Raw genomic sequence first — 17,690 nt, 5'->3', positions numbered from 1 at the left:
AAAAGTTAGTCTGAAACCTTGTCTAGATGACTGAAAGGGAGATTCCGTAACAGCTCTTGATTTTATCCCTCAGGGTTTTAGAAGCAACATCCCTATTATTATTCACATCAACACCTGGTTCTCATTGAGCACTTCTCTCCAAAAATACTGCACCTTCTCTGACTGGTCATATTATACTGCCCATGTTAGCAAAGCAAGGGTTGGTTCAAAGTTAATTTCCAACTAGGTATGGAGATTCTCATAGAAAGGAGCTGCTTTGTATCTGGTTTCTGTTCTTAAACCACAGTACAACATTTCCCAGATGTTTGGTGCAAGACATGAAAGGTTTTGTCTTTGACTTTGCTAACAAACTACCACATTTCATTTCAAAAGCATCTCAACATTCATGCAGTTCAGTTTGATTGATGAATTAAAAACTATGCTGCAAATGTCTAATATATAAATCACAAAATAAGAAATTAAAATTTATTTACTGTATTCATAGAGTTACAATAAAGTTTGAAAACTTAATGTTATTACCATCTGAATTATTTTCATTATCTTCCAGGAGACCACTAGAAAGAGGTTAGATTTAAACTAAGGTTCACTTTTCAACTCTTAAATAAGATGCTGCTAACTTTAATCAGAACTTATAATTTTTTCCTAAGCTCTTACAGGGATTTCACTAAAATAAAAGCAAATTAATTAGAATTAAATTAAAGCAAAACAAATCTCTGTTCAAAAAATGCACTCTAAATAGCATCTAAACAAACAAAACTGGTGAATCTAAAGATAAATATTATTTCACTTTGTTTATAAGTGCTACATCAAAAAACAAAATGAGACTTTCATAAATACCTCTCTTCCACAGGTTGTGGCAAATGCTGTGGTTCTATGGCATTAAGATACAGCGAGTCTGCTGTCTTAATCTGACAGGCTTGTACAGTCAGATATTTGAATATATGCACCTTACCCTTTGTACAAATCTGTTAGACAAGAAAAAAGTTAGATTTATGACTAGAATGAAAAAATAATTTCTTCCATATGTCACTTAACATAAGCCAACTAATATCATCACAATGAATATCACAAAAAGAATTTTTTTTTAAATTACTAAGAGGTATTTCAATTGCCTCTTTGTGTATACCAGTATAAATACCCTCAGAGACTAAGAAAATAATGTAGTCTACATAAAGCAAATACAAATGAGATTTTAACTAAAAAAAAATACATTAAAATATATGGTATGGCCTATTACTAACTGCAATTGCATAATTATTTCCAAAATCAATCACATTTAATTAATTAGTGTTTCCTTTATATTCTTGGTTCACATTGTTTTTACTAGTGTTCAAGCATAGCTATGATGCATTTCACCTGCATTCTAGAATTCTTGAAGTGCATACTTCAACTTCCTCTTTATTTTTTTTATTTTAAAAGCAGCATCACTACTGATTATGAAAAGCATTTCTCCAATGTAATAAAAATTCTTAAGTATTTCAACAGCTGTTGATTTAGAACAACTGCAGCTTTAGAGATAAAGTCTGAACCTACTGTCCAGTAAGTCAACAACAAAATTATCCTCAAGCAACAAGCACAGGATCCATTAATTTATTATCACTATTAATCAGCATGGCCTACAGTTCATAACAGGAGTTTGATTTCTTTCTGTAGAATATTCTATAAACTTACACAACAAAGTAAAATAAATTTCACAAGGATTATGTTGTTCTAGACCATCTGCCTATTTTTTAAGTTAACAGCGGATCACTGTAGAACCTTCTAGAACTGGATTCTTATAAAAGAGGGAAAGATTATCCAGGAAGTTTCTTCAAAATTACATACATATTTCAACATTATGTTTCATATGCAGATGGGAATGGCAAAAACAAACAAGCAGCTAACAGAATGGAATTCTTGTAGATGTGTGTGTTCAAACAGTGCACAGACTCATATATAGACCATAGGATAATTTCTCTGTCTTATTTAGATACTTTTTATTTTTAGATATCAACAACTAATGTCTGTAGTGATTGAAATTCAGAAGCCTGCAATTGACAAAGGTGACATTTTATAGTTTGTTATTGTACACCCAATAGTGAGGCACAACTTAAATTACAGCTGTTACTTACTTGTGCTGGTGGAGACTGCAAAGGATTATTTTCAAGCAGTAATACTTGTAACTGCACCATCTTTCTAAAACAAATTGGAATCACAAGCACTTTATTGCAGGAAAAGTCAAACTTTACCAAGGGAAGCTGTACTAGTTCTAAAAGTAACAAAAAGGAGAGAAGGTGTTATATCTGGGTTTATTTTTGCCATAAAATAATAAAATATTTCTGAATAAAACTTTGGCATTCATCAAAAAGAGAAACTCAGGAAGGAATAAGATAAAAATTTACTCCATTCTATACGGGGAAATGAAAAGAGTGTTACTGCTATGCAAGTGACAATAAATATTAAAAGAAAGACTTTGAGGTATCTTTTCTTCCTGAAAGTCAGCTGACAGCGCCCACACTGCCTTCAGATACTTGTGCAGGTTAAAAGATGCCCAGAATCATTAAGATAATCCATAAAAAAACCAACTCACACACTGTTCTTCAGTGAATATTGCAGTGTTATATTCTGCAAACTCAAATTGAATAAATTTGAGCACAAAGTGATCTCTAGTTTTTAATCATATTTACTTGTATGAGCAAAAAATACTTTCAAAATGCTAATAAGACCTACTGCAAAGATATTTTTTGTTCATTTGTTTTTACCTTGGGGTAAAACTTCGAGGTAATTTCTTCTGACATTCAGTTCTTTTAAAGATTTCAGCTGGCCTATCTGCTGTGGCAAAGCTGTGATTTCATTACAGCTGACATCCTACAGCAAAACAGTGATAACAAATAAAAATGACCATTCAGCTCCCAGATGTTTAATACAAATATAGCCAAATGCTATTACCATTGTAACATTTAATTGACCTTAAAACATGGAACAATCTATCCTGTTGTCACAATGTAAAACACTATACAAGGGAAAATGTTTACATATTACTTAAAACCAGAGCAAATTCTTACTTGAAGAGCAAGTGAATTTTGAAAGTTGATTTGATTTCTGTAGAAATGTTCAAAACCATTTGCTTAAGATGTTCTATTTTTTTGTTCTTTTCTTCACATGAAGAATCATGGTTATATAACAGAGTATGTTAGGATGAAATGTAAAACTGCTAGTGTCTGGATCTGAGATTTTTAAAAGGTTTTCTTCTAGAGGGAATATTTAACAAAATATAATAATAATAATAATCATAACAATCACCAGCAATAGCATTCTGTAAAGGCATATATTTGATCCTCACAGCATGCATTAGGACGTAACAAAATAGGACAGATCTTGTTTAGTAGCATTGAGATATTCAACATATTATTGTAAAAGGTACTTCTTAACTGCCTAGACAGGTCCTAAGTAGGTCTGATTTTGATGACTAAATACAAGTGGTTTAATAATCTGAATAAAATTGGTATCCATTCTCATTTCAGCATTCCTAAGGGAACAACTTTTGTAAAGTTGAGTTGAAAGTACAGTGTCTGGCAATACTGAGCATAATTTCAAAAAACAAGTTTATAATACAGTGGAATTACTGTAACAAATACGACACTTTAACACTATTTCTATAATACTTGAACACTATTTCTAACAAGAAACTGCTATCTATGTATACATCAATTTCCTGGATTAAGGCAGTCTAAAATTCACAGTTGCCAGATACTGGCTCTCATTTTTGCTGCCAAATGGACATCGAAACCTCTGCTTACATCCCAGGCAACCTGTAAATTTGAGTAATGTTCCAATTCTGCTTTAATTTCTGTATGAAAGAAGGAAAAATGCCAAATTTTCCTGAATAGCTAATGGAATATTCCTACTCTCTCAACTGTTTCAAATGGATTTATACGGTTTCTGGGAACTCCTGGACTACAACAGTTCTAGAAGTGAGTCAGATTTCCAAGTAACCTCTTCAAAGATACCTGCTTTAATATTAATCAAAAGCATTCCATTGATTCTGTGTCTTCCAGTCTAAAAAATTATAGTAAAAGCAAAATGTGATCTGACAATGCTGCTCTCTGTATCAGACAAGTTTCTTCTTGTAACAGAATCTCACTGCTGCTAATGCTTCCTTCCCTTCTCAAAACACAGACAGGAAATTATTGTAGCTTTTAGACAAGGAAAATAAAAATCCCAGCTAAAGAGTGCATTTTCTGCCACAAAGTTTGGTTAATTACACTGCTCCCAGATTTATTTTTAAAGCTTTACTGTCCTATCTTTAATTTACGCACTTTAAATAACTTCATAATTAGGCAGTTGATTTTTAGAGCACAGAATTTAAAGTCACCTTGTGGCAAAGAAGCTTTAGACCAAGTGCACTTAGGCACACACATAAGAAAAAGTCAGGGAAAGAGACAGAATTCTAAAGGAAGTACAAAAAAGGGAAAAAAAACACAATAAAAAAATCCTGGCTACATGTAGTCTCAAAAACAAAGTCCACTTCCACTTACAGCCTTTCAAAACATCCTCAATAAGACTGATCTGTTGTGACAGCATGTCAGCATTCCAAGATCCCTAGAGACAGTAGTATCCTTTATCCTACCAAACACTGCAGCCCAACTTGCTTTTTTTATTACTTTGTTTTCCATGGCTATTCAAACAAAGACCTACAACATTATTGCTAGCTTTGCTCCTTACTATTATTAGACTTCATGAATGTGTGACACAGACAGTGTTTACCTTTCCCACTTACTTTGTCAGTAATGGAAGGAATACTATCAGAGTCAAATGACTATAATTTTCAAGCTAATAATTTTTTAGGGAACTACACAACCAGCAATTTGGGACTTTGCCTCACATTGTAAGGGGCTAGTATTTGCTAAGGTCAGACTTGCATTAATTCTATTTTGTTCTTACCAGTTAGGCTATGTCCTTCTATGACATGACAGTTTCTCAAAATTTGAGACACATGGCATATTTAAATTTAACATTAATTTCTGTGACATGAAGCTCAGTGCCATGAAAGCAAATCAAATTCATCCATTTTTTCTTTGTTTATGGTAAACTCTGAATTACCTTAAACCAATCAAATTCAGAACGTACATTCGGCAATATGAACAGAAAATACGGAGTCAGAGTACTGTATTGTTTTAACATATTTATACACATGTATGTCAAGTTTATCCAAACCATTCAAATTAAGGCAAACTTCCTCCTTACAATAATTTTAAAGCTGGGACTCCTGACTGAGCTGTTATTCCTGAAAAGCACATGGATTCAGTCAGAGGCTGTAACACACAAGCTGTACTGAACAGCAAAAAGAAGCGCCACAGTACATGAGCACAGGGATCCTTTCAGGCAACAGCAGACAGCAGGTCCCACATGGTCAAGCTGGTGAGATGAACGAAGTAGGGGACATAAATCATAGCTGAGAGATTTAAAGGCTTCCAACATGAAACAAGAGCACCCCAGAGTTGAAGACGGCCACTATCTAAAGAAGACAGAAGTGCAATACTGCCCAATAGGATTTAGAACAGAATTTCACTGCACATCTGATAGTGCTGAGTACAATTGCTAAGCCATCTCTGTCTAATTACTTTTCCTTGACAGAAAGTTTTAAATTCCTTTTACACTAATTTTGCACTTGTCCTCCTGAATGACAGTAGAGGTATGAGTGAGCTAATGAACTGCAAATAAAAGTAAGCTTCTCAACCAAATTTTGCAATTTATCACAACTTGTTCTGCAGGGAGAAGAGTTTATGTTACTTTGGTGCTTGTAAGCTAGCCATCAGAATCCTGAAATTCAAAAAGAATACCTTAGATGTGATCTAATTTGAAGCAAATTATGTTCACACTACTTCACAGTGACTACGGAGGTAAATTTTGCCTAAAGAAGATAAAAAATCCATTTGCTACGTGCATACAGTTCTTACTGCATGCAGCTTTTGAAACATTTGGGGAACTTGAGGGTGCTTGGAAAAGTCCTACTAATACAAGCACTGCATGCAGCCAGGTGGCAGCTCAGGACTGATCCCCTGACCCAGCTCAGCACCAGCACTGTGTATGTACCAAAACAGCAGCATTCCCTGTCACAGGGCTGGGTGATGGTTCTGCTTGAATACCCTGCTATTCAGGCTGGCACTGCTCTCATACAGCTGAATTTTTCGTGCAACAACTGCAGTATGACTTAATCTTTTTTGTTTGTTTATTTGTTTATTTTTACTTCTTTTAGAACAACGACTGCCTTATTATCTAAACTGCATTGTATTACACATGCCAGTACAGATCCCCACTCTCAATCCTACTCCTATTTGCTTCTCCCTAACATCACAGTTATGTCATTTCCCACAAAATAGTGCAACTCATTTTGCTAGAAATGTCCCAAACACACATGGTGTTATCAAACTAATTAATCAGGTCATCTGAACAGAATCATGCTCAATTTAACACAAACTTTTTATTCAGCTTACCCCCCCGGCACTGCCTTCTAACCACAAAGAACAAGCATCAGACCATTTTCAGTTTTCGTAAGTCTTTGAGGTTACCAAAGTGACAATGCTGCTAAACACTGCCATTTGAAATACTTTTAGAGCAGGAATTGTCATGTTCTTCTTGAGAAAGAATAACACTGAAATGATACTGTTAGTGGAAAGCAATACAAAAATCCAGTATGCCAGAATTTAAACATATGTTTGAACTAAACAAATCCCATCTGCTTTGAGTATAAGCTACATTGATCTTCAAGCTTTTAGTTCTTTACTAAATTCTTTTACTAAATTTAAACTGATTCTTTACTAAATTTAACTCTAATTATTTATAAAAACTGGAATCATCATCTTTTATTGTAACTATTTTAAGCACAACAAAAACAATGCTATACCCTAACATGGTTTTTCTTAAGATTTATCAAATCAGAATCATTAGTGTAATCTTACTTAAATCTATCTCACACACACACAAAAAATATAAACTATTGGATAAGATAAATAAATAATGCTCACCAAACAAAAGCAACTTGCTAGTTCTTTAGCTCATGCATTACCCAGAAAGGAAGAGGTAACTCCCCCTCCATCCTCATCAACAGTCAGATCAATTGCAACACATAATACAAGCCGGACAGCCAGGATGCTGTTCAAGAATACCAGAAGAAAAAAAGCCCCACAGCTGCCGCTTCACTCCACATATGAAACATCAACAGCAGGACTGGGGCCAAAAGCAAGATTAGGTCAATTTCTGTAACATAATATAGTGGAGGAACCACTATTATAAAAACAATATGATAAGAAGGCTCTTTCAAGTACAGAGAAGAAGTGCAAGATAAATGCTGTCAATAGAGATAGCAGCAGCTGGAAGAAAGTTCAAAAGTCATTGTTTTACTGTGCATAAATTAGCACTGTCAAAATGTAACTTATTTGTCAATTTATAACTCAAAAAGTCAAGATGAACAGAAATAACCAGAACACATAAAGCATATGCTGCAAAGAATTCAATCTCAGCTTTCCTATAGAAGAGGAAGATAAAGGGAGAGAAAAGGAAGCATTCTCTTGTATATATTTTTTCCACACATAAACTTAATAAAAAATGTGCAAATAAATTCATTTTAAGCTATACTATCAAGCAATTTTTCTACTTTTTCAGATTGTCATTGAGTGGATGACACATTACAGATGATCTACTGCTTGCAGAAACAGTATCCATGTAGACAATTTTGAAAACAAGAGGAATATAGTTTGGTAGATCTGTTTAGATGAGTGTCCCAAGAAAGGAAGGCTGGATGACAAACACAGTGAATTAAATGAAAATAGACTGATAAGACCAGTATCATGAGTGGAATGCAATGTGGTAAGCAAGGAGTAATAGCAGACAGAAAAGAAGCAGGAGGGGAGGGTGCTACAGAGGAGGGGGTACAGCCTTGCAGAGCCAGAACTTTTGAATCACTTTTTGACATGGTGAAAACAGGGAGCCAGTGCAGGGGTGAGTAAAACCAGTAAAGACAACAAACTTTGAACCTGAGTTTTGAATGAACCAAGAGCATTGAAGAAGGGACCTGAACAACATAAAGGAAACTATTATTGTGCTACTGTCCAACACACTTGAGAAGTCAAAAACTTAGTTTTTTAACCTGCATTATAGTATTAAGCATTTGTTCAAATATATGTGCAAAGCGATTTTTTCTATTTCTGTTTAAATACAAAAGAAGACAAAATAAAAAGTAAAAAAAAAAAAAAAAAAAACAAAAAAACCCAACAACAAAAAAAGATGAGTAACATACCAATTCCATTAACTGTTTTAGCTGACCTATCTCTTCTGGAAGGGAACCTAGCTTATTGTTACTTGCAATTAAGACTTTTAGAGGAAGACCACACAGGCAAGCTGGCAAAGAAGAAAGCTGATTTCGACTGCAACAAAACAAAACAAAACATTAAAACCATCAGTGATGTTCTATTGCATAGTCACATAAAGTCTGAGAGTTGCAAAATTTCTTAATTTTCATTGGTCAGATTTCACAGGCAAAATTTACATTTTTAAATGCCAATCATTAAGAAAACACTTGCCCATCAGAAATATTTGTATTATTGAGTAAACAACATTGTGGAATTTACCACTCTGGAAAAAATGCATTATTATCACTTTAACAATATTGTAACATATCTGTTTTTCACCAAGAACAGCTGTTTCCCTTCCTAATGAATACAGGAAAGTCAACTGAGACAGTATTTTGTAAGTATTTAAACATTCCTGTGGTTTTATGTGCCATTGAAATGGATGTCTTTTGTTCCAACTGAAAAACAAATATATAAATTACAGTCAAAATGGTTATTTTCTCAATTCCTTTAAAGCACATTGGCAGCTGAAGATGACTTGGTACTTCTCATTCTATGGTTCTATGATATTAACTCAGTTAAATATAGCAAAAAATTCTGGGACTATCAATGGTTCATTTTGCTAAGATTTATAAGCTAAAACTTAAAGAAGACAAATGCCATGACCCTTTGTGATGGCCACATGATTAAAAATAGCAATCTGTGGCTCAATTCCCAGAAGAAACTCCATACTCATCAGAATAACATATTAAGTACTCTGTCCTAGAATTTAAAGGTTTTCTTAAAATATCACTTCTTCTTTCTTATGGGTATTATTAAGCCATAGTAAAAAAATGAACAGTAACTTAAAGGGGCACCTCAGTATAAACCATTTTAATTCTCTTCTGCTTAACTTTTAAGGTTTCAGAGGACAAAGATACACGTCTGAACTCTATAAAACATATGGCAAAAATTTTCCTGTGTCATTTCAGTAACAGCTGTAACATCAAAGTAAAACACAAGCAAACAAAAATCAAAATTACACAAATTTCAAAGCATTTTTCTAACTGCTAATGCACTGGTATGCTATATCTGTATGTATGTATGGCCAAACTTCGCAAACGCAGATTTGGGCAGGGCTCTCCCCACGTGGGTGTGCCCTTCCAGCCTGCACAGGGGATTTTTTAGGTGAGGCACAGCATGCGCAGAACTGGCCCCACCGTTTAAGTCCTGAGGTCCATCTGCCACGGCCGAGCGAGCTTGGACAGTGACAGGGAAGTCCTCGGGACTGTCACAGCACCCGGTACTAACCGGGGCTGACCCTGCTGAGCATCCGCGATGTGACGGGATGGGATGGCAGGGAGGCATTGAACTGCCAGGGGACGGTCCCACTGAGACTCGAACTCAGGTCCTTGGGATTCAGAGTCCAGAGTGCTTTCCTTTACACCACGGGACCGCCCCGTATGCTACAAAGCTGCATATAAAGATGTACATTTGTGTTCCACACAACAGTCTCAAAATATTTTACAAAGCAAACTACCACCATATCTCTGTTGCATAGGCCAGGAGACAGACAGATGTCAAATAACAAATCCAAGGACATTAAAAAAATCCAAATATTAAGCAGTAGTAGTTGAAAAAAGAATCAGTGCTTATTGTGGATCCAGGTTTCATCATTCTAGTGTCTTTACAGAAGACCAAGACACAACTTTCTCTAAAAAAGTGGAAATATTTTTTTAAGTTCCAAAGGACTCAAACTTAGGCAGTCTAGACTCTAAAACGGTCACACTATGCCGCAGATGAGACACACAAAAAAATGTAGAAATAGCTTTTAAGCTCAACAGAATTCAGAAGAAACCCACTAAGAGATAAGGAACAGGACACCACCAGGGCAAGTGAGTTAAATCATCATTAGTTTAAAAGGAATTTCTTTAAATAAATCATGAACAGTATCCACCAAGGCCCAAGACTCCATATATCTCTTGACATCACTTTCTAATGCTATTTTAACATAGGAGCTCTGCTGGCAACAGGCAAAAAAATATGTATTCTAAATCTATGATGTATTTCTTGCCAAGAAGCAAAACAGTCTGAAAGTCAAGGCTACATTTCCTTCTTTAACCTGTTTACTATGTGCAACTAATATAGAGGAAGAGCACATCCAAGAGAAGAGGGGATTTTAAACTGAAGGAAGCGACCTTACTTAATAAAACCTGGAAAACTTTCTTTTATTTTGTCCAATTTACTGTCAGATGTGATATAAAATCTAACTATTATTGTTTTCTGATGGTTCACACGAATTTCATGGCTACACTGAGTTCTAATTCACTGGTTCATGACACTGAGTTATAACCAAGTTAATTCTAATTTCTAAATTTACCAAGATATTTTATGTAAATTTAACAACTTTATCCAGTCTTCAGTTGTTTATGTATATCTAACCAACACTAATTCAAAATTTCAAGTCCTATTGCTTGTATGTGTGCAGATATTCAGGACACACTATTAAGTTTCAATTTTTAGAGCCAAAATAGAGTTCCACAGTGGCCAAAACTGCAGTACATTAATAATACAGGAAGTATCGAAAAAGATCTTCAGTGCTGATAAGACTGATGATCAAATCTTCATACTTTGAATTTAAAGGACCAAGTGCCACTTCACCCTCTGATCAAACCTCATTGTCACAAAGATAAGATTATTATATTTTCACTATTACAGTTTTCACATTATTAACCACAAAGAAAACTCCATGCCTTGCCCCAGCTGGAAAAGGGCTCGCATGCCCTCCATCAAAAGCACATTTGCATTCACTCACATTTTAACCAGTAGCAATTCTCTGTACTGATTAGTATTCACACAGACTTTTCACTGAAAGGAGTCAAAGGTGTCTAATTTCTGGCCATTTCTCCTAAATAGGTAGTAACTATATTTATGGCATAAGACAAAGTCTTAGTGATAAAGCATCATGCTTTTCCATTTTATTATCCATGGGGGAAAAAACCATAAATCCTCTGTGTCCATCTCTCCATGTTTTTAAGTACATAATGTATGTCAAGTTTTACAAAATTTGCCATCAGAAGTATAAGAATACAACTGTGCTGATGTGGTTAACATTCTGAGTTGGTTGGAAAAATATGGGAAAGAAATGGATTAGTATTTCTTGGTCCTCCTCATAATAAATAGTTTTATATTCTGGTCATTTAAATGCCTTCATACAGAGCAGTATCTACAGCTAATTATCTTTTGCATTATTGTTGCCAGTAAAATGAAAAATGCAGTCAGATTTCCAGAAAAATACACAGTGCAGACAAAAACTGCTTTACACATTTGCAAACAAACAAACAAACAAAAAGTGGTAAAGTTAAACTTACCTCAAATTTAAGTAAGTTAGCATTTGCAAGTTTACTATGGCATCTGGTATATTTTTAATACAGTTGTGGTAGAGATTCAGTGTTTCCAGTGACACAAAATGGCACAACTCTGTAGGAACCTCAGTTAATCTGTTCTTGGATAAATCTGAAAAGAGAAAAAGAGAGGGTACATTTTTTGAACCATCATAAAGATGTACTTTGAAAAGCTATGCTTTATTAAAATAAGTGAACAAACATAATCCACAAAGAGATGGCAAATTAAATCAGTATTTTTATTATGCAAAATAAAACTAGTGCAAACCTTTACAATCTTGAAATGGAAGAGACTGCATATAAAAGAGCAAACATTCAATTATGATTTATTTGGTCTAATAAAAAGTAATTATTTGCAGGACTCAATATGCTAAGGAAATACTTGCAGACAGAACCGACTGTAGATCCCAAAACTCATATAATATATCCAAAGTTTTAGCCACTACACAACTAGACATCTGCAAATAATAATAGCATTGAGAGAAAACAAACAAGGATTACATCTGTAATTTCTTTAAATAACTAAGTTTGTTCATTCTCTGGGTAACTTTTCAAACTGACCCATATTTCCTAGATCTAAACCATTTATAAATGAATGTTACCTATAGAAATAATGGAGGCCTTCAGGGATGGATTTGATTTAAGTACATATAAGACAACCATGATAGATTCCAATCCCCCATATAAATGCTTGCACCTACAGAACAAGAGCTTTTGACTTTCAATCAGTTATTCTTTCTTCATTTCCCATTCTAAGCACACAGACACAAAGAAAAATCAATAGGAAGAAATGTTACTGAGCTTTGTTCCTTAACTACGACCATATGAAGGATGATGTGACCTCAAGTCATAAAATAATAATGCCGCCAGCATCCAACTGAATCAACTGGGTTCAAACAATTGTTTAAATAGTGTTACACAACACCATCTCTTATCACCAGAAACTGCACAAATGCCACCTACCCATGGCACCAGATGGATAACCTGACCTGAAGAAGGGTTATCTGTCTTAAGTGGAAGGAACAGAAATGTGCATAGGCAGAAAGTGAAGTGTCGATGGGAAATAAAAAACAGAACTTAATTATCTTCTCACTTCTTCACTGGTGCTATTATAAGTCTCCTCTCTGATTTTTCAATGTTTATTCCAAAGCTTACTTAATTAAACTAAATAAAGAGAAAAGCAGCCCAAGTATAGCAGATGTTTTCCAGAGCCCTGATGATCTGACTCCTCACTTTAGCACCATAAAGCAACTTTTTCCTTTTTGCAAGCAAACAGGTAGAAGTCTGAGGAACATTTTAACTTCCCTTGCAGTTCCAGACTTGTCAGTTTGCTGCGCAGAAGCATGGATTGAATTCAAAACTACCATCAGTAAAAAAGATTTATTAGTTTTGTTCTCATCTCCTGCAACACGAGCTGAAATTCAGCACGTTCTATTCTTGCCAGCTTCCACTCTGCTTCCAGCAAGAAGCTGCTTTCATTATTCTATCCTTTACAAAGACAACAAGTGATGCCCTTAACTGAGAGTAACTGAGAGCAGCCCTGCTGATCCAAATGACAGCATGATTGAAATGAGCATCTCAGCCAAAATTATTCACTTTTAAGTTAGTATACAACAGCAGCACTTGAATTGTTCTGCTTTCTCTTACCAGGCTATGATGGTGGTTACACGCCGCATTACCTCAGCTTCTCCTTCCCTTGATTTCTGACATCAAACTAAAGCAGAGATTAGCTCAGTTGGTTAAAACTTGGTTGTAATAATGCCAAGGTCATGGGTTCAATCCCCTATGTGGGCCATTGACTTAAGAGTTGGATTTGATAATCCTTGTGGGTCCCTTCCAACTCAGAATAGTCTGTGATTCTGTGAATACAGCCATTCCCTATTTGGCTGTTTCAAAGCAGGAGAAAGCTCTTCAATGTTTCTCTGTTTCAGTGCTTTAAACCTCCACTGTTTCTATTTATCCTGAGATCACTTGTTTACTGGCATGGCATTCCAATAAAAACCACCACTGGTTCCCTCTCCTGCCTTTCTGGCTATGTTTAGTACCAGATATGAAGAGGACACTGCCACCCTATAACTTTTTGAATCATTCAGGGGCCCTTCATATTTTACAATTCAATTGCAAAGAAAACCTTCCTTGTGTTACACCACACTTTTCTGAGGTGCAATTGCCATGAACATGATGCTCACTTCCTCCTTCAAAGGGAGCAGCAAAATTCAGAAGGGTGAACTGAACTTCAGATCTAGGCTGAAGACAACCTGCACAGCACTGAATGGCAGACTGACAGTGACAGCCCATCCTGCAGTTGATCCTCCTCCAATGATACACAGATCAAAACCTGTGAACACAAAAATGTTACTTCTTCTCAAGCTACTAAAACCACAGCCTGCCACCCTAACTCCATCTTCATGCCTGTTCTCATGAGTCTTCACATCAAAGAAGTAGTTGCCACAATATCTGACTCACCTTCGAAAAATTCCAGTACCTTAAAGAAGTGAAACAGCAACTAGATTGATCCTACTCCTAAAACAGACAGTGCTATGACAGTTAAATCCTTTTAATCTTTTTATATTTTATTACTAACCCTTTTTCTCAAGGTTTTGACTCTCTTAGACTGAAGAAAGACAAATAAAAAACATACAGGTAGTAACAGACAAATTCCTTCGTGTCATCCTCAGGATCATGGGTTATAGAACACACTACGTACACAACAAAGGAAGTGAACTGTTTGTTACTGCCGAGTTATCAAACCCTAAGATAATTTCAACACTTGTCTCTGTTGTTGCTTCCTAAATTATGATGATTATAATAATTTTAAAAAATCTAATCTATTCACAGAGTAAGTCAGAGGAATAAAAACTACACATTTCAGTTAACACCACAGTAAGATAACTTAATAGAAAAAGCAGAAGTTTGCTACTATAATTTAATGATAAAAGGTATCATTAATACAAAATCTGAATGTCTTTGTGAAACCCAGTACTGGAATGGAATCTGACATACAGAATGCCTATCACATGTTTAACTAGTGGTATAATTATTGCCAAAAAACAGACTTCCCTGATGATATGGAAGTAAAAGAAGAAAACAGATTGCTTTTATTCAACCCTAGAATGAATGTGAGCCTCTCAACAGGATGCAGCTGCAAAGAAAGTCTAGCAGCTTTCTGAAAAACCCATACAGGAAAGCACCCATCTTCAGAAACAAAAAGGAAAACAGCTTGCATAACCATTTCATGCTATACCTTAAAAGCATACATAAACAGGTACAGAAATCTCTGAAGCTGACAATTATTTTGATACTGCTTAATACAAAGGTACTTTTGTCTCAAATTCCTTCATTTTACAGTTAGTCTGTATAAAAGTTGGAGTTAACCTGAAATAAAAGTTCTAGAATAAAATACATGCATTAAGCCTTAAGGAAACTGCAGAAACTTTTGAACATACTGAGAAAACCAGTATGAATGTATGTTGGGTTTGTCACCATTCATAAACTTCCTGAAAACTATTTTGCAAAGTAATTCTTGTATTATTTAGGAAAAAGGAAGAATGTAGAAACTAAACTTTTAAGCAACTTCTGAAAATATTTTTAAAATACAGAAACAACTAGTTGGCAAACCTTTACTTTCTTCCTGTAAATTTTTAACTCTACACTTCCCAAACTCTGCACATTTCCCTTACTTCATTAATCTGATTAATAACAATGTTAATTAATAATAATGAAGTTACTATACAAACTAGCCGTCGCTACAGAAACAAAAACGAACAGAGGGATGGAATTAGCTGATGCATAAAGGAATTTGGAATAATTCACTTACGCTATCTAACACAAAGGAGAGCTAACGAATTAATGAATCTATGATAGTAAAAGGACATTTCGTGGCTGCCAAGACAGTACAGGTAGGTTTCACCTTAGGCCACTATTTCCCATTTCCTGTTTCACCATTTGGTGACACAAGCATCAAACAACAGGCTAGGGGTAGGGGCATGCACTAGAGTGAACTTTTTTCTTTAAATAAATTACACGCTTCATTCATTATTTGTGACACCAAGACATTTTCAAACTACATCTGGCTTCACTTCATCTTTTCCTGCCAAGAACAAGTTTGTTAAAATTCCAAAATAAAGTAACAGAACACAAAAAAATAAGCAAGCCAGTCAGAATTCTGGCACAGTGACATGGCTTTTGTATGAGAAGTGTTTTACTATGCTGGAACTTAGACAGGAACTACACAAAATAAGCACTTCCTTAGCTGGGAGAGAACAATAAAAAGCAAAACGTTCAGACTGGTGAATAATCATTTAAGGGAAAACTGCAAGCCCAGTTTCGGTGACTGGCACACTGCACTGCCAGGGACCACAGTGCCATCTCACCAGTAATAACTGGCCTCCATCCCTGGGGCAAAACCTTTCCATTCCTGTAGCTCTGAGCACGTCCACCACAACCAAGTACCACCACTGACTGGGACCTTTCTGACTTCACACTTTACAGCCAGATAACCAAGTGCCACTATACATTTATACATGACATAAAATGGTGCTCGTGCAGAAACCAAAATGGTTTTGTCAAAATAACCAGAATAATACAAGTCAGATGATTACATTTCTTTTGCTAAAGCTACCAAAGTGCTCCCATTTTACTACTTTCTAGTGATTACGATCCTATTAAATATTAGTTATTAGTACATTATTAAATTAAAATTGCAGACTATTCACTGGAAAGCTAAACAATTTAAGGTTTTAAATCATAACAGTAATTCATTAAGTAAATATACATATGCACTACTACACCACAAATCTAAGCCAAGAACTTGAAAGAAAGCAGTTTATTAAAAAGCAGTGATTTACAAATTTCAGATTATAGACAAATTCACTGTAAGTTTATATTTCTAACACACAAACCTACAGCAGACAAAAGTTGGAAACATGCAAGTAAGCAAAGTAAGCATCTATCCACCACTGAGCAGGAAATTTTATAGACATATATATATCTATATATATATATATTTGCTATGAAGCTCTGAAATCAAGAAACTGCAAAGGAAAAAAGTCACCCAAAAAACCTTAACTCCAACCGACCAAGTTTCTCTTTTTTGTAGGAGTCAGCACCTAATGAACAAAAGATGGGAATCACTTTGAAGAAGCTACTTGCATTTGCACTAAGATACCATTCAAAGTATTCAAATGAGATGTCCAAAGTGAATTTGACGAAGAATTCAAGCAATTCACTGTAAAAGCCTAAAGAAAATACTAAGTTAAACCCCAATTTCATAATGCAAATAAGAATGTTAGAAAATACCTTAAGAAGTCTATATAAGACATAACTATTTGGAGCTCTATCTTTTACACTGCAAGTTACCTATGGTTTTATCAGGCTTTTAGGAAGCCTGTATTTCCTTATTAGCGAGGTGTATCGTCAGTGAGAACTGAAGCCACAAACTGATGGCACGGCATCTTGGAGTCCCCTTGGAATACCTACTTAAGTGCACTTCATATTCTTGGTAACATTGTACTCCACCTTGGCAAAGAAGGCAAATCATCTGTTATCAATGTAATTGTGCCTGTCAGAACCAATCAAACAGTCAATGCTCTCTAATGAAGCAATTACTTTGTTCTAGCCTTCAGCCAATTTTTCCTAATAAGTGGTAGGAGAATGCACCATTCTTCAGACAAATGCTATCTGTGAGTCCTGAAACACTAATGCAACTAAGAAGTGCTATATACTTTTAAGACATGCCCTACAACTTGTCTCTATATGCATGGCTGCACACCTTGTCTCAGTTACATGTCCTCTCTACCTGCCAGAGTTAATGAAGTGTCCAGCTTTTACTGCAGTCAGCAACTGCTACTGACAGTGATGCTACACCAGTGAAAAACAGGCAGCAAAGACACTCACTGACTGACATCAACTGCATTCTGCTTTGTTTATGACAATTATGCCACAAAGAATGCATGGTATTTCTTCACTAAGAGACATT

The 17,690-nt window shown here is 35.3% G+C and overlaps 1 protein-coding gene across 5 annotated transcripts in view; it reads right to left on the bottom strand.

Moving 5' to 3' along the window:
* LRCH1 (leucine rich repeats and calponin homology domain containing 1) overlaps window positions 1-17,690 on the bottom strand; it is a 119,123-nt gene that overhangs the window by 52,015 nt on the left and 49,418 nt on the right. For all 5 annotated transcript variants that reach the window (XR_011697374.1, XR_011697376.1, XR_011697375.1 and 2 more), the window contains exons 2-6: window positions 11,681-11,825; window positions 8,279-8,405; window positions 2,742-2,847; window positions 2,112-2,248; window positions 838-965 (exon numbers count right to left, since the gene is read on the bottom strand). Coding sequence is in view for 2 of the 5 variants with exons in the window: in XM_071551068.1 (XP_071407169.1) it covers window positions 838-965; window positions 2,112-2,248; window positions 2,742-2,847; window positions 8,279-8,405; window positions 11,681-11,825 (643 nt within the window). In the remaining 3 variants the exon portion in view is untranslated. The remainder of the gene's footprint in view (window positions 1-837; window positions 966-2,111; window positions 2,249-2,741; window positions 2,848-8,278; window positions 8,406-11,680; window positions 11,826-17,690) is intronic.

Source organism: Pithys albifrons, chromosome 1, assembly GCF_047495875.1.
Source record: "Pithys albifrons albifrons isolate INPA30051 chromosome 1, PitAlb_v1, whole genome shotgun sequence".
Taxonomy (NCBI): Eukaryota; Metazoa; Chordata; class Aves; order Passeriformes; family Thamnophilidae; genus Pithys; species Pithys albifrons.
Note: the sequence above shows the minus strand (reverse complement) of the source record. Positions and strands in the feature narration are given on the sequence as shown.